Genomic DNA, 25,753 nt, shown 5'->3' on the forward strand with positions numbered 1-25,753 from the left:
TCTCACTGAATATGAGTGTGAAGCATATTTTATCAAACTCTTGAGCCGTGATCTGATTGAGTACAAAATCATGTGTTTGTAAAAACTTTCTGATATGTCTCTGATGTGCAGTTAAATTCCAAGGAATTGCAAAAATAGTAAGAAGATATTTTCTAGAGTCTAGACACTGTTTCTTTAACCTAAAGTGACCCGAGAGCATGTCAAGCCTGAGATAGTCTGTGTTTAATTACTACCCGATGGTAAATCAGTAAAGGTATATGCTGAGCTGACAGTGGGTTGGATCAGCTTAATCAAAAATATTAACAGCATGCACTCTTCAGATCTGAGTTTGTAATTCCACACTCGACGAGTTCAAAATGAATTTTTCCATCAGCAGGAATGTGCTTGTCTAAATTCAAGATTTTATTTGGGAGCGGGGGAAGACATGAGTGGGAATGTGATTTAGTGTGCGTCTCGAAGCTGAATCTCATCCAAAAATAAATAAGTGAAATGAATATTAAATACGCTGCAGATCCTTAATATTCATGAAAGGTTTCTGTTCTGTTATTTCAAGGAAAAACATCAAATCGGATCACTGTCATTCTGCGGTTAGAAGGTGCAGATCGTTTTGCTCTAAAACCTTTTGTTTTGTAATCATTTTGAGAAAGACTCCCTGTTTATGGCAGCACTTACCATGGAGAAATTATTTTCTTATTTAGCTGACCGGAAACTACACCCATAATTCATGCAAGTCGACATGGGTACAAGGAATAAGGCGGACAAACAAATTAACAGGAAACCAACATGGGCAGGGAAGGATGTCGTGAGACAATACTGAAAAGTCAACAACAAGAGCATGTAATGAACGGTAGCTTTCTGATGGGCTCAGTTGATCCAAAGCTGCACACAAACCACACAAAGCTTCCCCATCTCTATACAGTCATGACAAAATAAAGGTACCCAGTAGCTGTTACATAGCTATAAAGCGTAAGTGGAGTGGTTGGATCAAATTCAGGAATGCTATACTTGTCAGACAGACTCTAGAATATTTTACAGAGAAGTTCATGATCATGGTCGATTTAATAACTGCTAGGTTCTCAGGTCCAGTTGCTGCAAAACAAACCCATATCATCAACCATCCACCACCATGTTCGGAAGACGTTGTTTCTGTTGATAATCTGCATTTTGTTTTCTTCAAATTGTGTTCTGGTAACAAATCTGTACTTTGCTTGTGTCCATTCAAAGCATGTTGCTTCACATATTGTGGTTCTTTCAGATGCATCTTTGCAAACTTGAGTTGTGCTGCCATATTCTTTAGGAGGACATAGGCAACACTTCCAAACAAGCCTACGTGCTCAATGCATTTCTAACACTACAGTCATGAACATTAATATGTTACTGGATGGTAAGTTTGAGTTGAGCCTACTCGTTTTTTGTAATTTCTCTGGATAATGCACATTCTGATTTTTATGGACGTCCCCTCGTGGAAAGATTTAAGTGTTTTTCTTCTAGTTAATAATCTCCGTTACTGTTAAATGATTGACTCGAAGCTGTTTGGACATGATCTTAAAGCCGTTGCAAGATTGATTAACCGGAACAATTTTATACCCAAAAGTCATTATAGACGCCTTTTCTCCTTAGCAATGTATTAACAGTGACCTGGCCAGCAAATGTCCCTGCTTTACTAGATGAGGTCACACTTCCAGATGATCTGTTAATGAAGTCCTTTATTGAATCGCACCTGACTGCTACTTTCCTTCTTATATCCAGTCATAGCAGCAAGTGTGAGAGAAACTCAGCTTCTGTTTTCACTTGTGTTTGTATGGAACTGCTTGTGTGTTTTTGCACACAGAATGAAGTTAAAAACACAATAAAGATTTTGTTTATCCCCAGATATGTAAAATCCTACAATTAAAAGGGAGTGCGTCTCATTTTTATTATCAATGTATGTGGATTCACTTTGATTTTTTTCAGTTTCACATGCCTGTTATCTTTCAAAAAACAGCTAAATACACTCATTTCTTCTTTTATAGTGGTACTGAATGCAATTTAAAGATTCAGCCCTGTGTTTTCTTCCTCTTTGCGGAATCAGCCGAAGAGGCCGAAAGGAAACCAGCAGGTGGTATCGCTGACATTCTTTGAGCATGAATTTAATTATTAATTTAAATGCAGTTGAGGGTACAGACAACAAAGAGCTGAAAAGAAATAGCTTGGCAGAAAATGAGAAGACAGAGAGGAGGAGCAGGAGGGGCAGTGCATGAATTATACATTCACCCCACAATCAGAGGTGCTTGCCTTATTTATGAGTAAAAAAAAGGCCCACACAGCTAAGTCAGAATTGTGCTTAGTCTTCTACAAAACGCAATAGCGGTTCATTTAATTCTTAATGACTAAAGCTTCCAAAACACACAGCACGGTGGCTCACTTTACTTACAGGTCCTCTGCTATCTCGTCTTACGTTCTGCGGTGACAAGGAGTCAAAATTACAGTGGCTGTAACTAGAACCTCAGTTATCACCTACTTCTCAGCTCAGTTTACATTTCATCACAATTAGACTCAACAGGACGTATCCATCACATGAGGTCAGATCGGTGATAAGGACGCCAGCAGACCTTTGCTGTGACATGGCATGGGAAAACCAAACCCTCTCCACAGCTGTGTGAAAAACGGGAACAAGACTAGCCATATTTGTTCCCCAACTATCATACAGTACTGACCAGGCATGTGCTAGTTGATGGTATCAGGTTATGCTGGATTTTAAAAACCTTAAGCTGTTCCTATGGTTTAAAGCCTTTGCAAATAGAAAACAAAGAAAGTACTGGAGTTTTCTCCACCTGCATGGAGCATAAAATCCTGACATGTAGCCAAAATCCTGAGTTCAAAAGTGGAACCTCTGACAACAGCATTGAGAGGCTCACTCTATCACTACAACACTGATGACCCCTTAAATCTTTTTAATAAGAGACTACAAACCGTGTGGAATCGACTGAAGTTTGACTGAGAAAGGCAGTGCTGGCTCTACCCCTCCTGTTATTGGGCAATACCAGTCAGCTGGCTCAAAGGTGGTACTAAATTTTCACCTGGCTTACAGGAAGGACACATTTAACTGTTTGCTTAAATAGACCCGAGTTTGTTTCCTTAGATAGTTGCTTTGGCATTGTGAAAACCCATCAAAACCTTCAATCACTTTTAATGGAAACCCAGTAAACAACGGGTTAACAACGCATCATATTCTCTCAGTCTCCACTGTTTTTTGTTCCTGCTGCATTCAACTCATGTATAAGCAGCAACATGCCAGAAAACTCGGTGATGAAAATGAAATAAACCAAATGTAGGTGTAAAATTTTCCTTGCCCAAGCAAAGTAAAACTCCAGGACTGTCTTCGTGAGACATAAAAAATGTACACCTAATTCTGTTTTAAAATTAAGTTGGAAAGCTACAACATTGTTGCTTCTGTTATATTGAAAAACTATTCAATAGTAAGTTCTCACGCACATCTAAAAGTATTCTTATAGTAAAAAGAAGCTCACTTGTTTATTATGACTGTTGAGTGCAGTCCAGTACATGGACATGGAGATACAATTAACATGTTTCATCAAAATTACATGGTTATCTTTAGTGTATTGATGTTCTACAAATTACAAGACAGTTTTGTATATTCATGTATATATCTGGTGTTTGAACTATTAAAATAAGTAGTTATACATGTTAAGCATCAAGTATTCATGGATTTCAGGCAGTGCTGCACAGCACAGTTGGTAGCACTGTTGCCTTGCAGCAAGAAGGTCCTGGGTTCGATTCCCGGCCGGGGTCTTTCTGCATGGAGTTTGCATGTTCTCCCTGTGCATGCGTGGGTTCTCTCCAGGTACTCCGGCTTCCTCTCACAGTCCAAAAACATGACTGTCAGGTTAATTGGTCTTTCTAAATTCTCCCTAGGTGTGAGTGTGTGTGTGCATGGTTGTTTGTCCTGCATGTCTCTGTGTTGCCCTGCGACAGACTGGCGTCCAGGGTGTACCCCGCCTCTCGCCCAGAACATTAGCTGGAAATAGGCTCCAGCATCCCTCCCGACCTCTCTAAGGGACAAGGGTGTACAGAAAATGGATGGATGGATTTCAGGTATTTCCATGCATTTAGGGTCTCTATAGCTACAACTAGCAATGTTTTACAGGTAGAATTCAAATTGTGCAATTCTGTGATGTATTCTTGTTTTGAACATCACAGTTATAGAGTCCTATTCCATGTGCTTAATACACATTAATGCTATAACATCACAGCTGAAGAAATTACATCCTTGACACTGTGGTTTGAATTCAAAACTACTGATAAGGTTTATTTACATCAACAACAACGATTTAATCATTTCCACACAAAGGAGTGGAAAACATATTCTGTAAAGCCGGTGTAAGTCTCTGGTCATCGCAAAGATGATAAACAAGACAAATGTTTGTCCTTGCAGTGACCATTCAAGCTGTCTAAATCCGCCTCCCTCCTAATTTAAATCAAATGAGACCAGACTTTGAGTTTCTATCCCAAAGTAGGCCAACAACACGAAGAAAGCCGTCCTAATCCCATGCTCCATCAAACTCCAACACCATCTCCTCTAATTTTCTTTTTTCCAAAGTTTCAAAAACACTAATCCTGCTTGCCACTCTCCAGCTTCAAATTTGGTTTCTGTCTGTGAGCCGTGTTACTTCGAGATTGAGGAATGTTGTGCAAGCTTCAAAACAGAAACATAATACAGTCTGTACTCCTTAAGAAGTGAATAGATTCTCTTTTATTTGTGTTTCTGAGTGCAGAACAAAAAGGGCAAACCTGAGCACGTTGAGCGGGGAAACTTTTCCGTTTGCTTAGCTGGAAGAAGCAAACAGAAGCTCTGACACAAAAATGCAGATTTCTTTATTCCTCATACGTGTCCAGTCAAGAAAGTCTAAAATCAGTCTGCTCAAGCAATCATCCCAAGGTGAAGGTTAAGGAAGTTGTTGATCAGTCAGTCTTTGGCATAAATTCTTGCTTCCCATCGTCCTGAAACTGTCACACACAATCGCTGTGATTTATCAGTGGGATGCAGCGGCTTTGAGCGGAGCTGGAACGGTGATAAGCCCCCACCCCAATCTTCCAAGTACATCAGCTATAAGATTCTTACATCCTAATCTTCCTTTCGCCAATGTGACTCTTGGCAGCAAATATTAATGGCTACAAACAAAGCTGCCAAGTTGTTTATTTTGCTTTTTTTTTTGCTTTATCACCTCTCAAATATGTGAGGTCATGAAAAACAAGGAACCAAACTCAATGTGACATGCATTTCAGCCAATACATCGACAGATTGAGAGTAAACACTTGGCCGACAGCAGATTGTGTCGGTATGACTGGTCATTATTCCCAAAAGAGGATTTCGCAGCAGCTTTGATTGCATTAATCCTTCAAGAAAATGAAATCCCGTCTGACAGGGAGAACATGGAAAATCAGGCTATCTGTGAAAGTTGGATTAACTCGAAAAATAAATGGCCGCTATTTCAAAACCATACATGTTCCTCAAGATAAGAAAAAGGCAATGAGGTGTAGAATGCATTTCTTTCTGTGTATGTCATGTATGATTTAAGATTTCACCAAAGAAAGAGTTTCAGCTGCAGTTCTACAAGTCTATTTGCTTTAAACGTGGAGAGTCACAGGTGTGATGTTAAAGTGACCTAAGTTTTTTTTTTCTTTTGTTGTGGCACACTGAAAGAATTATTAACTTTTTCTCTTGCTTACAAGAAGCAAAGATTCGGCTTTTAGAAATATTTTTAGACACAAAAACATACATGATGTTAAGACTAATTGTGGGGGGAAATTCTGTTCTTTGATCAGTACTAAAACCATGATTAAAGTTTGAAACATTTAAGGGTGTATTTTTTATATAATTTTGCTTATTTTGTCATGTCTTAAAATCTGGATACTGCCCAGTGCCTACTTTGCTTGAGTCCTCTCCTGTGGCCACGTCTTTGGTATTTTTTTTCTCCTGAGGGGGGTTTTCGTTCCCTGCTGCCACCCACCATGTGAATAATGAGCTGCGCAGATAGCAGCCAATGAAGCGACCCCCCCCCCCCCCGTTAGCCAATGAAACTTAACAACCATGTCCAGATCAGGCCTTTCCTGCTGGGACTGACCAGCCCTGCTTCACACTCCTCTGCCACCCACACACACACCACACTCTTTCTGACACCCTGCCTCCTACTAGATAGAGGAAAAAAGTGGAGTGGGTTCAGAGAAACTACAGAGTGGCCTCTTTATGTGATCACCAACTGAAAGTCAAATAATACACACAAAAAATTGGCTAGAACCGTTTATACACACACATACACCCCCATGCGGGCAAGGCGATCCAGCCGCAGCCGACATGACAGATTGATTTTCAAGCCTAGCTTGCTCCGAGGCGTTGGTGCTAGTAATGTGACTAACGCAGTGAGTTTCTATGAATGTCTGGCCTCAACCTGACCAAAAGGTTGCTTTGAAGTCCATCCAAGCACCTAACAATCCTAGTCATGCCCCAGCTGTAAAACTACCAACCACCGCCCACTTCATCACATCTTTTCAGCGCACCTCAAAATAAACTTTCAAACCCAGAGGGACAGAGACGAACACAAAGGAGTTTCAGTGACTCACTGCAGAACCTGCAAGGGAAAGTGTTTGCTTTTCCTAAACTCACAAATAAACCTCAGAAGACCCTGAAAAACCAAACAAAAGAGGAGAAAGTTGATCATTTTATTTCGGCGTGAGAAAATGTGGGGGGCTGGTAAAAGAAGGGGTTTTGGTGGGGGGAGTTTGACAGTGGCCTTTGAAAGACACTTTTGAATGTGACATAGTAGCATTCCAATTATTGTTATTCAGAAACACCTCTAAAAAGCCTCCAAGATGTGAAAACGAAGGGCACATGTAATCAAAAGAGTAAACACTTGTTATTCTTGCGATGGAATCTGCAGCTTAGGGTTCAACGGTTTGGAAAGAACACTTAAAGGAGAGACATCTAGAAAAAACGTCTTATTTGCCATCAAATTGGGATTCGGACAATAATTTGGACAAGCTTTTTCTTTGTAAAATACTTTCAACAGAAATTCAGGAAATGGGGCAGACATAAATTAAAAACTTTTTTTTTAATCTTTTAATTTCATTTGAGATTTTAAAACATTTTCATAGTATTCACTGCAAGAAAAGTACAACTCCCCCCCTTGGACACCCTCACTGATGGTCACTTCCCTCTTGGCCATCTTCCATCTACACAATGTCTTTTCCATATAACCTTTTCTGAGAGGCATTTTAGCACTGAAGCATGCCACATTGCTTCAGTGCTAAAATGAAGCACTGAAGCTTCATTTTAGCACTGAAGCATGCCACATTGTTGCACACCTGCGGTTTACTGCCTTAAGTAAGTCGTAGCATTTGATGTGGAGACTGGATTATAGCCTGGTACCAAGCAAACCATTAAAATTATTAGTTGCACTTTGTTTTAATGCTGCATATTTAGCATATTTCAGAGCTTTTATTTGGGCGGAATGATTACACATCTTCCAACTTCAATGATTATTGTCAAATTTTCTTTCATATGAGACAGCCAATTTCTGTCTGATTTTTCAACCTTGAATGAAACAGAACAACAACACCAACATAGATCAATATTTGAGTTGAATTGTGTAAAATTATCTAACATTGATCGTTTTGAAAGCAAGGACCTGAGTTCGCTTAGAAGTGTTTGACCTACCTACAAAATCGTTTACAACGTATGCAGATGTTATTCAAATATATAGCTCACTGTTAACAGACGAGCAATATTATACAGTCTCAAAGTAAGTGGATGGGTCAGTATTTCCTCCAGCTTAACGCTGTACTAGGTAACTTTTATAAAAAATATGTTTTTTACACTGTCATTATGTCCTGACGGAAATCGGCAATCTTGAGCTTGAACTGTGTGGAAGAAGGTGTGAGCAGTGGATACACGAGCTTGATTGACAGTGCTAAGACATTCCTCCTAGCTCTAATTAGTTGTTTTTGACCAAGCTGTGCTTTTCTGCAGATGACAATAGAACCACAGGGAGAAAGCAGAGGAGCTTCATTTTTTCACACATTTTCTGTCTCATTTTATAATGTCAGGACGTAGTAACAGTTTTAACAAATATGTAAAAAAAAATATATAAATAAGTTTGAAAAAGTTACATACTGACCTTTAAATTCACACTCCTTGTCAAAGAAGGTCTAATTTAAATGAACTAGAAAAGAGCTCAAAAATCCAGTCAGAATTTCAACCAGGTGTGGTAATATCAAAATAAATTTTAATAGGGATGTATGTTTAGATAAATGCATAATCCTGGGACTGCGTGACTGAGGGATAATCCACAATAAATTACAACTTTTCCAACAGTTATTGTTTTAAAAACAATTGAAACCATGTTCTCTAACATATTTTTACTGTGAAACACAAAACACTATGCTTAATCAAAAGCTCGGAACTAACACATCTGTGACCACAGTGAGTGTTGGTAAACCTCTCGCTGAAACAAAATGCTTTGAAAGTAGAAAGCTTCTTGGTTGTAGGTGCGTGCATGAGATCAATTTATATAATCTTTGCCCCAGCAGGAAAACAGAACATGGGGATTTTTAGAACTTTTAAGAAGTTCATCCAAACTTCTTAAGTTTTGAGCTTAGTCAGTGGGACGCATTAATGATAATAGCTCATGAAAATGCCTGCTGTGTGCTGGTACGGCATGGTAATGACTCCTTAAATGCCACCTCATTCTGTTTCAGAGAGAAGGGTAAGCAGGTTAATTATAATGACAATGGTGAAGCCTGAAAGTGAGAGCCGACTCCAGACGCTGCATAGGAGATGGCCAAAATGACTCTCTAATCACAAATGGAAACGAAGGTTTTGATTTTCTAAAATGCAGATAAGATGTAGAGGGTCACAACATCTTTGTTTTGCCACTCTGTCGCGTTTTCTCTCGGGGCTTTTTAAATCCCAGAGTGGACGAACCTTCTGCCCTAATGTGTTCACCCTGAGATACGGTCTTTGTTTCTCTGTTTAACTGTGAGCTGTTCATGAAGTAAAGGGGCTAATCAACAGCACAAGAGCTATTCACAGGGGGTACCACTGTAGTACAGCATGGGTCCATTTGATAGAACTATTAGAGTGGCAACAATGACTCTGTTTTGACACACTACACACAAGCCCTGCAAGTGTGCACTCTAGTCATTGATTTGGAGCTGAAGTGTGGTTGATGTTTGTTCCCCAAACTTTGGCTTCTTTCTCCAAATTAGACTTAAGCACCGTGTCCTGGCCCATGTCCCAAATAACTGAACCATAACGTTGGATGTGATTAAACTAATTTAATCTGGAGAGCTCTCCAAACTGGACTGGCAGCGCAGCACAGCGGAGCAGAGTGTCGCAGCTGTAGAGCGGCAGCACAAGCATGTCATTATTTTAGGGGCTCATATCAAAATCCAGCCTGATGTATTTAGAGCTTAGACGTGGGATGAAGAAGTGCTAACTAGCACGCTTGTTACAACAGGGAGGATTTAAGACATTCGCACAGTTTCAGTAATGTTAGCTGATTGATTATAAAAACAGTGTGCTGTTCTTAGACTTGAAGCCAGGAAATGACTTTCTTAAAACATAACACTGAGGAATAGCTTGAGGGATGACTAGGAGCTGATGTTGGCAATCAAAGTGGACAGGAGGGAGACTGCCTGTCACATAAGTTTCAAAATATGATAAATTACACCTTTTTTGTGTTACCAACAGTCAGAAAGTCTTTACTTGCATGTTTTCCTCGAAAATCTTAACGTACAGCATTTCAGTGATATATACCTCTTCCAAAGTATTACATGTACTTTGTGAAAATGCCTTCTGCTGGACTTACAGCCACTAGTTATCTAGAGAATGTGACTTTGTACACCTAGAGACTGTATTCTTTGCTTAACCTTTGTTGTGAAAAAGAAGAATAAGTAAAAAATTTTAATCAAACTGGATGGAGAGCATCTGTGAACACCAGTTTTGAAGTTTTGCCACAGATTCTTCATATAATGTATGGTTGAATCCTTTTCAAACCTCTAAGAGGTTTTCCTCCGAGGTTGCACTTTTGGCTACATTCAATTGTGCATATAACTGTTAAAACAAGTATGGTTTTAGATTTTTCTTTGCCCCTCCAGTCTAGCAGGCACCACTTGTGCTGAAGGCAGACTGTAACAAATTGCGATGTGCAGAAATGGTTGAAACTAAAGAACACACCCCTAGAAACAGTGCACGACTTTCCCAAGGTGTCATGTGTGAGGACAGAGATGGAGAACATAAACCAGATCAAACCCTGCTACAAACTCCTCCACAACCTTATCCCTAACTTTTCTGGTGTTATCATCACTTGATCTTGATGATGCTATTTGTTCAGTAATATTAACTCATAAACCTCTTAGGCATTTTCAGAATAGCTGTTATCAAATTACACACACGTAATTATGTACTCATATGTTGACTTCTTAAGGCTATGGATTGCACTGGATTTTATTTAAGGCTACTGGATAAAAGAGGGCTGGATTTGCAAGGTATCTTTTTGCTTGAGATTTGAAAAACTTGAAAACCATTTGTAACATAGTGTTAGTCAATCACATAGAAGTTAAAGAAAATACACTATAATATTTCCAAGGTTGAGGCACTGTAACTCAACTTTAAACATTATGGGGATGCTAGAAGAAATGTAAAAGAAGAAATATTTGCATTTGAAAATGCAGCAGAAAACACAAAGCACAATAGCTCTGCTGTACCTGAGCCAGATTCAAACTGTGTAGGAACCATTTGAAATTCAAAAAAGGGAATCTACAAATTGAGCACAGAGGGTGAATTTAGCAAGGCAGTTGATATCGGACACTGATTGTGATTAATATTAGCAGCACACATGAAGGAATGTTAGGCAACCATGTAAAACTGCAGCCACACTGTATTTTTCAACATCTATCCAATTAATAACAATCAGTTTGCACTAATTCTCAGTGTGCATTCCTCAATAACTTATGTCTGTGGACGGAGGAGTTGATGAACACACTGAGGGCCCACATGCGATTTGTCACAACCGTTACAAAAACATTTGTCCTTATAGGTTAGTTTGATACATCTAAGAGTCGATGAGAGCAGAAACAGATACATTGCCTTGCAAACGTATTCATGTCCTTGAAACTTTCTCTCGGTTTGGTTTGTTGCAATCAAAGGCATTACTGTATTTTATCTGATTTTTATCTGACCAACACAAAGTTATGCATAACTATGAAGTAGAAGGAAAATGTATGATATTTTTTATACAAATAACAACTGAAAAGTGTGGCAAGAATTTGCATTAACCCCTCATTACTCTGAAATCCCTTAAAAACACATGAGATAATAGTAGTGTTATAATGAGATCTCATTGTAAGAAGGAGGATCATTTTAGCTTAAAACCTTGTGTGTATGTCCAAGACTCTTAGGTTAAGTAAGAAAGGGAGATGTTCCTGTTTATTTGACTAATACAGACACCGTGTTTGGAATAGAGGACAACTTTCATCACTAAGCCAGGTTTCACCTTCACTTTTAGATTATTTTTCTGGTAGAACTTAAGGTTACTGGGTAAAGAAAAATAGTAATAAATTAACAGAAAAAAAATCCAAATTTCTCAGATTTTTGCAGTTAGCCAACCATGAGCTCCTAATGACGCTAAACCTGATGTAGGAGAGTATCAGCATTGGATTAAAGGACTATTTCACAGGTTTTTCATTCAAATATAATAAAATTTGATCCTTTGTAGCTCAAAATCCACAACAATTTCAGGTTACATTAAACTACATAATTCCTCTCAAGAAAACACAAAAGAAAGCATTTTTTATACTTTCCTGTCATAAGGACTAACATACACCTCTATAGATAATATCCAATCTGACTGAGATAGTACTGTTTTGCAAAGTACAGAAAATCAGTTCCTTGATGTAGAAATCTGATTGAAATATGCCCTAAAACATTTGTAGCTATAAATGAATAAACATTTTGGGAACAGTGGGCCAGATACACCTGCATGCCACACATTTTATAAAAAAGAAAATTGAAGGCCATGTATTGCTTTTTGTTCAGTTCAGAATTATTCAGTACTATGCGTTTGTCTGTCATACAAAAACCTAATGTAAGATGGCAAAATGTTAAATATTTACAGGGCATAAACACTTAAACAGCACAGATGCTATATTACAGAAGCAAATTCTTATTTTCCAGTTAGATAGAGGAGATGAAGGCGTCTTTAAAGCTATAGAGAGCCCTGCTGAGATGACTACATGGATCAACTCTGCTGGTGCATCCATCCTTGCTCCCAGCCTACGGCTTTTACAGCGCATTTCCGAGGGCCTTGTCAACAGCTCCGAGAGAGTTTGATGGAGTATGTCAGCACCATCTATTCAGAAGAGCCGTCAACGCCAGCTTTGTATCAACCATTTTTCAAACGGGGCACAAAACACAAACTAGCCCTATGGGACACATGCCATAATAATTTATCAGCCTGGAACTCCAAATAACAACAACAAGCAATCACACCTTGCTTTTGTACTTTTTCCATTCTCCTCAGAATCCTATTTCATTGTATTCCAATTAGGAGCAAATAGGCAACAACAAAAGCCGAAGCAATTTCATTAAATACTCTTCTTCCCTCACGATAGTCTATATCAACAGTTCATGTTTGCCGTTGCGGCATGAAAAGGCTGGTCCCGTTGCAACTCGTACGCTTTAAGTCATATTATTCTCTGATAATGAGCCATGTACGTGGCATGCATCTCATTCATGAAAGAAATGAAACCACATTACCTTGGAGCACTGCTTGTGATTCTGGCACCACACCAAAGAGCCATTATTCTGCAAAGGAGAAGGGAAAACATCATTATTCATCAGGAGATACTGTTGAAAATACATTTGCAACAATCAATCCATCAAAATGCACATACGTAACTCTGACCCTCTTCTCTCCTGTCACGATATACATCCACACACTGCTTAGCCTGAAGCACAGCCCTCTTGGTGATTAATTAATGTGTAAGTCTGAGTCAGACCATCTCCACCCAAAGAAGAGAAGTGGGCCGCAGCACACCACTGGTCAGTTTCAGGAGAGCGCACTGACCTCTGCTTTTGTGAGGATTTTTTTTGATCTGTCAACACATGTTCCTGTGTGTTGAGGGCAATGATGTACGCAGCCCTGGTAGACTGACTGTCCTAACTGTTGTGATGGTACAATTATTTGCCCTCTGACAAACCAAACATTTGGTCCACATAGTTAGCTATGTCTATTGTTAAAGCTCATGTGTAGAAAGATGTAAGATTATCAAGTGAAACACCAGAAAAGGTCAAATTGCCTGTCCAAAAGGTAATTTCCTGTCATCGTTATGGTTAAGAGCTTTGTTATTCTTTATCAAATAAATTACTCAATGGCCTGTTAGTCCAATAGGTGTGTACTGGTTATTCTGCCCTAAGTCTACTCAATTCAAGAACATAAATGTGCTGTCTGCAGGTCATTTCGTACCGACCGTGCATTAATTCATACCACCCCAGGAGGAAAATTCATAATTAATAAGTAATTTTCTATGTCTCAGTCATACACTATGAAAGGAAATGTGGCTTCAAGACTTCAATAAATTATATCTACAAGCTTGGAGGTTGCTCTAAGTTATAATAGTTTGATCCAGGGTCCAAATATGTCATGACCCTGAACATGAGCAGGTTATGAACAATTAATAGCCGTGAACATCACTTGTTTATAATCAAGCACACCGTTTCAAAAGAAAATGTATACATCACCTGTAAGGATGGTCTTTAACTTACATATCACTTGCTTTCACTTCTGATTACATGCAAGATTGTTAATGAGACTCGAGCACAAGTCCAATTCAGGTCTGAAAGTCTTTGCTTTTACATTTGACTCTGGTCTATGTCTGAAACTAGAGTCTGATGTGCGTGGATATGTGTTCTGCTCTAAATACGCAAATGGGACAGCCCTAAATTCAAAATAATAATTTTTATAAAGTTTCACTCACAAACTAATTTTAAAATCAATTATCAATCAAGTATAACTTGTACCCAATTAATGTTTTGGAATTGATGTTAATGTTTTATTTAATTGACACAGGTTAAATAGTCTAGTTTTCAACATATTTTCAAGGCTAAAAAAAGATAAAGATGGATCCACATTAAATATTTCTTTTTTTAGTGACAAGTGTCAGCGACAACATTATAAAGGACATTTAGGAGTAGGCTAAAACACCAAAAAACTAAGTAAAAACTATATATTTCATATATTACTGGAACATATGATCCACCCATTACAATTATAGTGCTGTTTATTGCCTTTCTGCTCCCAATTTTAATACCTCTGAATGAATGATGAATGATCAAGTGCATAAATTCCTAACAGAAAGTTTGGAGTTCCCATAGAAAAGTTTTTCTAGTCAATGACCTGGAACTGGGTCTGGGATCTGGATGTTCCCTGTCCTCCCCATAAAATGAAGCTGTGAAAAGACATTCAAACTTCAGGGATCCACAAGCAAAGAGTCTGTTTAGGTTCAATGTCAAGTTCAAAGCCTTTTCTTACAATGTAATCCAGAAGAAATTTCCCATGAGATCCTGGCAGAGAAGTTATCATTACAGGGGTTTTAATTTGACATCCAGTGCCAGTAACTGTTGTGCTTTTAAAGTCAAGGATAGCGGTCAAATGGCTTCAAAGGAATCCCTGATTGGACGGTCATGTCTATAGAGAATCTCCCTCGCAAAAGGCAGCAGATAAGAATGAAAAATTTTAAGAGTCTGAGCACTAATGAGACTTGGGATAGTTGTTTTTGTTACCAAACGGAGCTGAAATAAGAGCTCGTTTGGCTTAAGGGTTTGCTGTGCATCCATAAGTTTTCGGTCCTTTTGGGTGACATAGAACACCTGTGCTCTGTTGGATTAAATCATTTTTTATTACTCATCCACGTATCACTTTGTTCAGCATCACAAGAGTTAATGCCTAGTGAAGTTCACAGTGAAATATTTTTATTTAAATTTTTAATGATGAGTTTCAGGGAGCCAAATTCCACTTGTGACAAAATATAAATAACACATAGACATTTACACTGACAAGCGATACATCCGGATAATTTATACAGATTGTCACAACTATAGACCGCATCCTAAATCATCTGTCCTGTTTCTGATGCCTCTCTTTGCCCATCCATCAGTGAAGACAGGGCCAGATCCACAAAGGAGCTAATTTTGCTGTGTGACAGCATGCCCGTTACAGAGAGCCTCAGCAGGATGTTGCCCCAGCTGTCCAGACCTGACCCCACCATTTCAGGGACCAACGAGGGAATAATTATAGGTCAGGACTTCATCCCTCTGACTCACCACGACATTCCTCCACTCTCCGAACATTATGCAGAGCTGAGGACTGTCAAGGACTTCAGCGAGTGAATTCGTTCCAGATATTCTCCGGTGTGACTCGGAGGGACGAGGTTGGGCAGGGTGGGGGTCTAAGAACGTGCAAAGGTGATCTGAGCTGTATTGGTGGCAGTAGAGTGACACGAGAAGTATGTAAAGAGGACATTTATTAGAGATTCATTATGGGTGTTGTCAGCAGACGAGTCGGAGCAGGTGGCCAGAGGCATGTTGCATTGTCTAGAATACAGAGAGAGCTCAGAGGACAAAACTCCTTTTATCTTTCAGGATATCAGTACTCCTTTGGAAAATGTAAATCTTCTTTTCTTCTGGGATTTTCACTAGGATTAAATGCATCCCTTTCTTGCATTTAGTCTTGCTTATATCATGTCTCGCCTTTAAAATAGTGGAAAGCACCTCCTGGCCTATAAGACCTTGTTGAGTTCTGGCCAAGTTTTGAGGAGTCATGACTTCAAAGGCAAGCCGATGTGTCTTTTAAAAGCTACATTGGTCCTTTGATACGTTAAGCTCCATTATACTCTACCAGAACAAAAATAAAAGGCCAAACACTAAGAAATTTACAAACCACAAAAGATAAATGTATGAATAAACTGGTGGTTAGCTGTCATTGAAGTATATTTGTAGTTACTGTAATTTATCTTCATAGATTGCATTTTAAGCGTGAGAAACAGGTGGAGTACACTGGATAAGTCACCACTTTTTCACAAAGCAACACAGAGACACTGGACAAACAATGCCCCCAACACGCTCACTCCATGGGGCAACTAAGAGAGATCAATTAGCTTAACTTGCATGTTTCTGGACTGTGTGAGGAAGCTTGCGTACTGGAAAAGACCTTGCACATAAATAGTGATAACATGCAAGCCACATGCAAAAAGATCCCCGACCGGAATTGCAACCTGTGGACTTTAACTGCGCTACCTTGTAGCCTGCAAGGTTTTTCTTGATTTAAGTATACTTGTTTGCCAACTGAATCAAATGAGAGGTAAGAAGCTATTTGAAAAGAAACAACATTTTCTAAGACAGATCTGTGGTTAAGTTAGCCAAAGAGACAGAGCAAGAAAAGAGCAAAAACATGAAGATAACAGGAAGACTGAACCAAGTACAGCAAAGTTGCTTGTTTCATCCTGGGAGCTATCAACATATTATGACACATGTTGGGTTGGAAAATGGTGACGGCTGTTTAGAAAAACTCAAAGCAATAAGGTAGAAATCTATGTTTTAGTTTAAAATGTGAACTCCTAAATCATTTTTAATCTGTTCAACACCCTTTGATACCTCTGCTCCTAATATAAATAAATAACTACTTAGAAAGGGCCAAAGCAATATTTGTAATACTGTTCTTATATATTTTTATATAATAGTGCGTAAAAATAAATCAGAATTGGTCACAATCTCTACTGGGGGATAAAGATTTACAAAAACTAGGCATCCAAAATCAGTCACATCATTTTGATCAGTGCATCTCTCATTTAATCATGACTGCAATAAATCTCACAAAACATTGTGATAAAATACCAGGCCTAAATTGCCCATCTATACCTGGTAGAAACACAACATTAACATCACTATCACAAGGTGGCAGTAATGTACCAAACTGTTTGGCAACAAATATGTTTCTAGGTAACTACGGCAACAGGTAAGTTACATCTTTACTCCAGGCCTCCTACTCCTCCATACTGATTCAGGAGGGAGATAAAGGAGATAATGTGCTTAGATTCAACCTCTTTTAGAAAATGGTTTTGCAGCAAGGACTGTGGTAAACAGACTATTCTGATCATGCATACAGCTAACAGCTTTTAAACATAAAATCTTGGGTAACAGTGGCCCTCATTAAGATGAGTGTAACAAATTAATGCTCAAATTAATGATGAACACATAGTAACAAACAAATATTTATTGTATTGTTTCAATCTATAAAAAGTATGGGATTTTAATAAAGTAAGTATAAAAGATGGGGTTGGTCCTTCCTCTAATTTTTCAGTTGATGTTAATCATTTCCTGGGGCAGGACCTCCTGAAAGTGAGTTAAAGAGAGCTCAATGTTAACATAAAAAGGTGCTTCAGTGATCTCCAACAACTGGTGTAAAGTTTGTCTCCACATTGGAATGAGGGCAATTTGTCAGCTGAGGTAGGTCGGGCTGTAGCAGCGCTGAGATTTACAGACAGGACCGTCATGCTCCTGGAGCACACACACAGAGAGAGGTTAAGCCAAGTTACATAGACCTCTATTCATCTGCTGTCTTCACTAATGAAAAACTCCACACATGAGAGGAGCGCGGGGCGGTGGTTTGATCTCAATCGTATCAAAAGCTGAAAACAACAGGACATGGAAAAACTACTTTCCCAGCTGCTCTTTTTGTGCTTTTTCTCTTCAAGAAACACAAATCCATCAAGCAAGATGCTTAGAGTTTTACAATATTGGAAATGAATGAGTGAATTTAAAATGTGTGAGATTTTTATTGCTTTAAATGTAATAACAAGAGCTCATGGACACACCTTGTTTTTGGCTTCACACGTCCCCACATAAATAATCCACTACAAGGCCGATGCTTTCAGAATACATTATTGCGTGGGGCTCCCAGCTCGCTCTTAATATTTAAAAGTCTCCGAGAGCTAATATTTATGGTTGGGTGTTCCCCGGCTCTGTCTATTGTACTGGGGGTGACAAGTTCCCCAAAAGTGGAGTAAAATGTCAATAAATCTGTGTTTGGAAATGCTATTACATCAATAAATCTCTTGTTGCTATAAATCTGACAAGCAATAGACTACCCATGAGTTTCCCAACTCTGCAGCTTCATGCTTGTTTCCATTTCGCACTAATTCAGATATGTGGCAATTAAAACAAAGCTTCTCATTTTTATCCCAAATCAGACGTGTGGCTGCTCACAACATCTGTAACAACATCTAAATTCTCCAGTGTTCAGAGAATGATTGAATTAAAACTGATATATAAAAAAACAGAATCCAGCTGCTAAATGTGTTAAAAGGAGCAAATTGTCTTTTGTTCTGAGACCAAAACTAGTAGCAGCTCAGATAGATTACTAGATGCTGAGCAGAGACAGTAAAATATCAGGAAACACGGGAAACGGAGCTCTGTTTTGACATACAACCGAGACGTTTCATTTCCATTAAAATGGAACGCATTGTGTGTCTTGGTTTGCTTGGTGAGTATTAAATGACCCCCCCGAAGGATGTCTGAGTTGAATTAGGAGGTCTGTCGTCTCAATCACCCAAGTGGAGCTCCGAGCTGCCTGCTAGGCCCGTCACTGTAATAAGACCTGAGAGGAAGCAGATCCACCTGTAGGTGTGTGCTGACTGAGCGTGGCCGCTACAGGCAGGACTAAAGTCTAAGCGTAGCCAAGAGATGCACCAGCAAATTGGCTGTAGATTGGAAACAGCCAATTGTCCATTGTTCTACTCACTGTTTGCCTCAGCAAATAGCGTTTAATTTAATTGTCTTTTATAGGGATGTGGCAATTTATTGGCGCCGATTTTCTTAATTTTGGGAGATCAGTGATTGGCCAATACTTAAATGCAAAGCTGATTTTACGTCCTGATCTTATCCACTTCAACAAAGGTCTAAATTTCAAAAACTATCTTCTTCTTCTCTCCCGTGAGAGAGGTTTGACTTATAAAATGGCCCACCAGGTCTATGTCTGATTATTTGCAGTTAACAATAGTCACCCCACTATTATCAATTCAGCTACTTTCTTGTTGTATTTAGTAATATTTCAGACAAAAAAATTGATATCGACCAAAATCTGAGTTGGTGGGTCAGGCTTTTTAAAGATCAGGAATCAGCGATTGACCAGAAAACTGTAAATGTTTCACCCCTAGTCTTTTTCTTTTAGTTTCAATTTAAAAAATTGGGGAAAAAGGTGCCACAGATATATCCACCGATGCTTAAGAGGTCCACTATTATGCAAAATTCACTTTTTGCATATTTCTGTACTTCTATTTGGATACCTACTGCTTCTAGAAACAGTCCAAGAGCAATATAAACCACCCAGACATTTTTTGGGAATAAGTAAATATTCTGCTGGTGTCTGCAAAACAACATGTTTCAAAAACCTCTAAATTGTTGGGTCACAATTTTGTTACTTAGCAACACCAAGCGCAGCCCCTCACCTGGAAACCCTAGTGTATCTCCACTCCACTTCACAAGACTACACTAAGTTTTTTCTGCTGCCTTTGCCGCTGCATAACAGCTGTTGGAAAAGGAAAATGTTTTGTTATGAGAGCATGTGTGCATGCATTTTACCAGAAAACACAGCTGCATGGCTTCATTTTATTTTTGCTTGTGATATTGCCAAAGAAAGTTGTAGTTTGCACAAATCAAGTTTAGGAAGGAGTAAATTGAAAACTACCAACATTTCACAGCAGAATTTGCCAAAATACTTCGACTGAAGGAGGGTTCTATCCCTAATGTTCATCACAAATCTCCAGATGACGGCTATGGCTTGTGTGTTTTGTATTATTGTTCGGTATGAACATGATTTGTCATTTAGCACAAGCTAACATGATTTAATGGAGAAAGGTTGTTGTGATGACGTGCTGAAGGCAGTGTGTCAGAAAGAGCAGAAGCTTCTTAAAAACACAGAGGCTCAGTTTCAAGTCATGAAATGATGAAGTCAATGTTTGATATATGCAATTAAATGCTATATATATCTATATCTATCTATCTATCTATAGATAGATAGATAGATAGATAGATAGATAGATAGATAGATAGATAGATAGATAGATAGATAGATAGATAGATACTGTATATCTATATCTACATCTATCTATATATATCTATATATATATATAAATAAATGGACAAAACCAGCTTCCTGCTGGTTTTGTGATAGAGACCTTAGTTTCAATGTTGAATACACTGCATAATTTATACCATTCATTCATCAAACCATGTGCAATAATATCTGATCTGATTTTTAGTTGACTTAAACAAATCAAGCTGCAAGCTGTTGGTGAATTTGTTTGTAGAGGGAAAATAAACATTTTGTATTACAGATCAAGAAAAATTGACCAATTCCAATAGCAGGGCGATATTTTTTGGTACATCACTGATTATACGTTGAAATACCCACTTCTATTCTGCATATTGTGTTTTAAGTGTCCTTAAGTGTTATTTGATTTTCAAAAACTTGTTGATTAGTTTGTAGTCTGAAAACAGAGTTCTAAGTTTTGATGCATCCTATAAAGAAAATCTGTTTTTCAGGGTTTCACCTGAAGATATTCAACATACATTTATTGATTTGGCTATATGACTGATCTTTTGGCACATTTTCTTCTATTTCATGTGTTATACAGTTCTACCATATAGAAATGAATATGGTCAAATTCAGAATCTGATAGACAGACCTCAATGAAAGCAGGAAATTGGTATAAGCTAGGAAAAGCCTAATTGGTGCGTCTCTAACATAGCCAGATTGCTTATTTAGTGGGAAGGTGACCTCAACAAGCAGCATCAGTAAAGCAGTGTGTGTCCTACAGAAGCTTTTAAGTTGTGATGCTGGCATTTACTGGCAGAGCCAGGGGGTAGAGGGCAGGAAAGAGGGTGGCCATATGTTTTCACAGCTGACCAGACCCCCCATTCTGACATGAAAGGACTAGTGAGACCACAGTGTAAAATACAATACTCACAGATATGCCTATTCTTGCTTAAACTGCTTTATCACTAAACAGCCTTTCTTTACACAAATGCCTCCCTTTTATTTCCCCCCTTACTGAGGACCGCCTCAGACTCTCAGACTCTGCACTCAATTATGTTGACTATTAGTTGTTCATTAGAGGTGAGGCTCCAACAGTTATTTGACTTCTTAGCTGATGACTAATTTAATTCCCTGACTATGCAACCTTGGGCTGCATTACTCTCCTGGAATCTGGTCAAAACTAATCCCTGCTACCGCTCGCCAAGTTGCACTTTTACAAAGCCCTGTTTTAGGTCTATTTCTGCTGAATGCCTCTTCACTTCTATTTCTATCATAACACAATGTTGAATACAGCTAAGTCACATCTAATCTTTTCATAAATAATGCTATGACTAACTACGGTAAGGAGGTGTCTGGTAGGTATGATACCGGTGTAACAAGATTTTAAAAAGTTGCTGTTTCAAAACCATGAAAAATTGCCATCATATTGTTCCCACAAGTCCTTACAATAATATGTCAGAGGATGTGACCTGGGTTGCTGCCCCTCCCTAACTTGTTGCTCCACACTAATAATCAGCTGGCTAAAGGACGGTGCCGATGTTTTCTCCTTTCTTTACTAATAAGACAAATTTGGCTGTTAGGAAATATTTCCAGTCGTAAAAAAAAAAAAAATAGTAATTACTTGGAAACTAAAGGAGCACCACCCATCACTCTCATTAAGGTAACACTGTTTCTGAGGCAACTTATGAGCTGCTTAAGCAACTATTAAGGTAGTCCGACTAATTATCCAGCTGATAACACCTTGGGACATTTGTGTTACTTTATGAAGAGCGAAATTGTCTATCAGTTAAGGAAAAACTGATGAGTGCATTTCAAACTAACTACAGATTAATCCATCTCCAGCATGTTTCCAAACAATTAGGGATTCATTAATGCACCTTGAGAAAAAGACAAGCCTTGAAAATCCTAATGGGGTGATAGTAAAGGCAGCCAGACACTAAATAGATAAATGGAGAAAAAGGAGCCAAAAAAAAAAAGAAAAGGGGGGTAGGGAGGGATCAGTGTCCAGCTCTTTTCTCTAGGGGTCCTGGGAGAGAACAGTGCATTCAGCGGAGGGTGAAAAACAACTTCTGACACCACATACCAAAATTAACCAAAACACCCAGCTAATTTCAATTGGATCCAAGCCAGGTCTGCATCACAGCACAGTGTAAAATTGTGGTGGCTACTAAGCAAGGTGACGACCACATTTGTACTCAAAAGAGATGACCTCTCATTTTCCAGTAATTAGCGAGTAATGAATGGAAACTGGCTGCACTTGGAGCTATTATTCATCTCCAAGTCTCGAAAACACGGCGATGTCTTAATTAGGCTTGTAAAGCGCCCTGATTCTAACAGACAACAGTTATCCATCTCTCTGCTGGCTGGTTGCAATAACTTTGCAAGCAACTCGGTGACACTTTTTTGTTTTGCATTAATTTAAGACTAATTTGCCTGATCAACAATAAATAGAGCACAATTAGTCTCCTCCAGTTTTCCCCTCAATAGAGTTCAGGAGAGAACAGGTTTCATTTATTATGAGAGGCAACGACTCCTACTAACACAGTAGTAGTATCTGGGTCTGATCTGGCTTGCAGCGACCACCCCGATCGTCGTACCTGTGAGTGCTTGAAGAACGCGGAGATGCGAGTGATGTGCAGGCTGAGGCACCTCGAGGCGCATCTCGCTCGGTAAACGCTGGCGGTGAAGAAGGAGTCGTCCTGCTTCCTTGCATAGACGCTCGTCAGGGCCGTAATCCACAAACACAGGGTCACACATGCGCTCGGGCTCCCGGTAAACATCGCGGCTGCTGCTGCTGCTGCTGGTGGTGGTGGTGTCTTTTTAATCCCTCCACGAGCTCAGACTACACTGCCGCGCGAGCTCCGCCGGAGAAACTAAAGAAACTTCCAATTATACGCCGGGGAGGAGCTACGGGTCTCGTGTGCGTCGCGATTGGATGATCCCAAGGTGAGTGACGTCCGCGAGGAGCGATGAAGCAGGTAAAGATTGCTTCATAGAGTTCATGGTTGGAAAGGGAGGGATGAAGCAGGTCTCTCCATATCTACTCCACTTGAATAAACTTTTATGATAACTGTATTTTTTTTTTCCTCTCAAGCACAGTGAAGCATGATTTACTCTTACGGAATAATTTTTTAGGCACACCTGTCCAATAACAAGTCAAGTCACATGGCAACAATTTAAAGCATTTTGGCAACAAGACCAATGTGAACATTAAAGGAACTTTGTGTTTTGTTTTGTTTTGTTTTCAGTTACATTTTGGAGAGTTGTGACACAGCTTACACTGTGTGCATAATGTTTAGCCAAACCTGAATATCTAACAACATAAAAGAGAGCACAATTATTTGGCAACTATTTGTGAGTAATTACAATGGAATTATATGTTAGAAACCCAACTTTTCAATCATTATAGATTAGTTAAATCAACAATAAAAACAAACATCTGAAAGTCAAACATTCATGAGATTTCAAAATTACCAATTAGTGATCCATTTAACCATTACTGATATGGTCTGTCAGCCTAGTCATCAAATAATGTTGATTTTCTGTTTCTTGTCAGTCTCTGATTTCAGAATAAATTGTCTTCTGGAGCCTGGCATTCAATTTGGGAGTTATTTTCAAGCCCATCTTCAACCCTAAAAGGTCATACTGGTTCATTTTTGGCAATACCACGACACACTGGTAACCTGGTGTCTGATTTAAATTGGAACGTGTGCAAAATATTAATAATTCCTGATGTTTTAAGAACATTTAGATTTGTTAAATCAAGCCCAATTTAAGCCTTAATATTCTGTCACTTATAACACTAAAAAGTAGAATCAAATAAATTCATTCTTTTTTACATTTAAACAAAACACAAACTACTGTGTTACTAGTTATTTAGCTTCATCTCTGGGTCTCTGCAGGAGAGAGACAGAAGTGATTGAGATCACAAATTTTTAAAATGCTATGTAAAAAAAAAAAAAAATTACCAACAATAACAAAAGAAAAACAATCCAAATTTTAGATTTATTTGGTTAAAGTCAACATTTTTAAATATTTTGTCTGCATTCTGTTTACGTTATCTGACCATCTAACCATACATGTAGGAGACACCTGCCTTTTCTAACATTCATGTACGAGTCAGTTTGTAATGTAAACCGTGACAGGTCTTCTCCATCAAACCCACATATTTAGCCTTAGAGACGCTTGCCAACATCCCAGGGAAGCCCCCTTCCCCAGTAGCTTGGAAAAACAATTCTACATGGAAAACCATTAAAAACCATCCTGAGTAAATTCCTCAAGATGGACTCCCAACTTCTGGCATCATTTCCTCGCCTAAGGTATGGAGAAAATATGACATGGAAAAGCTTGAAATCCTCTCTGTTTACGGGAGTTAAGAAGCGGGTGTTTAATTAGAAAGTTTCCTCGAGGGTTTACGAGAGGCCCCCGCTTTTGTCAGCTCCTGGAGTATTTTCCTGAACCCCATTACAGCAGCAGCAGCAGCAACAGCAGCAAGTAATGGAGTTTTATAGGTGTTGCTCTTAAACTGTATGCAGAGAGGGAGGGAACACTGACTCGCACACCATCATTAGATCTGGCTTGAGTCTTGGTCTTGCCTTGGGCTGCTTGCGTATTGAACTTAATGGTTTGACCCATGTCTCTCTGCTGAAACGGGAAATATGGCTTTATTAACACATCCTAAACTGTTTCTAGCAATGATTATGTTCCTAAAAACTCCCATCCAACACACAAAGATGAGCGCCATTGGAAAGCAAAAAGGAGAACTGGACTGATCTGCTGTTGCAAAAATATCACCCGACGGCTCTGTAATGATAAGAATGATGGGCTCTAATTTCCCTGGTGGTCCCAGACATACAATGGAACTTTTGGGTGAGATATCCCTTGTTTCTCTTAAAATATTTAAACACGGATGTCTGTGTACCTTAAAAAACTGTGTAATGGCTTAATTTGTTGCCTTATTACAGCCATGTGTGGTGGTGGTGATGGTGGTGGTGGGATTTTATGGTGTGCAGTGAAGGAAATACATACACTGTCTGTGTGCGGTCCTGATGTCTCCTGCAGCCTGTGGGACATGTACGTCTCTGACGCCATGTTTTCATTGACTGGGAAAGGCCTCCCTCCCGATGCTGAACTCAGGGTGTAAGGAGGCAAACAAAAGAGAGTTCATTCAAGATTTCTATAAACTATTTTAACTTCTACTAATAAACCTAAGATATTATTCCTAAAGATAATATTTACATCACTTTGCAAAAGGTATTCTTGAGGGCTGAACTTTATTATGTTTATCTACATTTCAACCACAAACTTCAGTGTATGTGGAAAGACACATATAACTGTTAAAAATTAATTAATTAGTATTAAGCTCTGGATGTGTCCACCTTCCCATTAACTATGACCAGCTTCACTGCCCCTGCTAAAGAAACGCATTTCACAGCTTGATGCTGCCACAATAACGTTTCACTGTGCTATCTTTTTAATGTGCAACGTCGGTTTTTAACCACACAATACATTTTGCAGTAAAGACAAACTGTTCAGTTTTGGTTTCATCTGACTTGAGCACTTTGTTCCAGATGTTAGCTGTGTCTCATATCGATTGTCGCAAA

General features: G+C 38.9%; 1 protein-coding gene across 1 annotated transcript in view; it reads right to left on the minus strand.

Moving 5' to 3' along the window:
* anos1 (anosmin 1) overlaps positions 1–23,024 on the minus strand; it is a 59,282-nt gene extending 36,258 nt beyond the window's left edge. Inside the window, exons 1-2 of the mRNA XM_028023361.1 lie at positions 22,748–23,024; positions 12,815–12,862 (exon numbers count right to left, since the gene is read on the minus strand). Coding sequence (XP_027879162.1) covers positions 12,815–12,862; positions 22,748–22,930 — 231 coding nt within the window. The 5' untranslated portion in view covers positions 22,931–23,024. The remainder of the gene's footprint in view (positions 1–12,814; positions 12,863–22,747) is intronic.
* Positions 23,025–25,753: the final 2,729 nt, after the last annotated feature.

Source organism: Xiphophorus couchianus, chromosome 7 (genome assembly GCF_001444195.1).
Source record: "Xiphophorus couchianus chromosome 7, X_couchianus-1.0, whole genome shotgun sequence".
NCBI classification, from domain to species: Eukaryota; Metazoa; Chordata; class Actinopteri; order Cyprinodontiformes; family Poeciliidae; genus Xiphophorus; species Xiphophorus couchianus.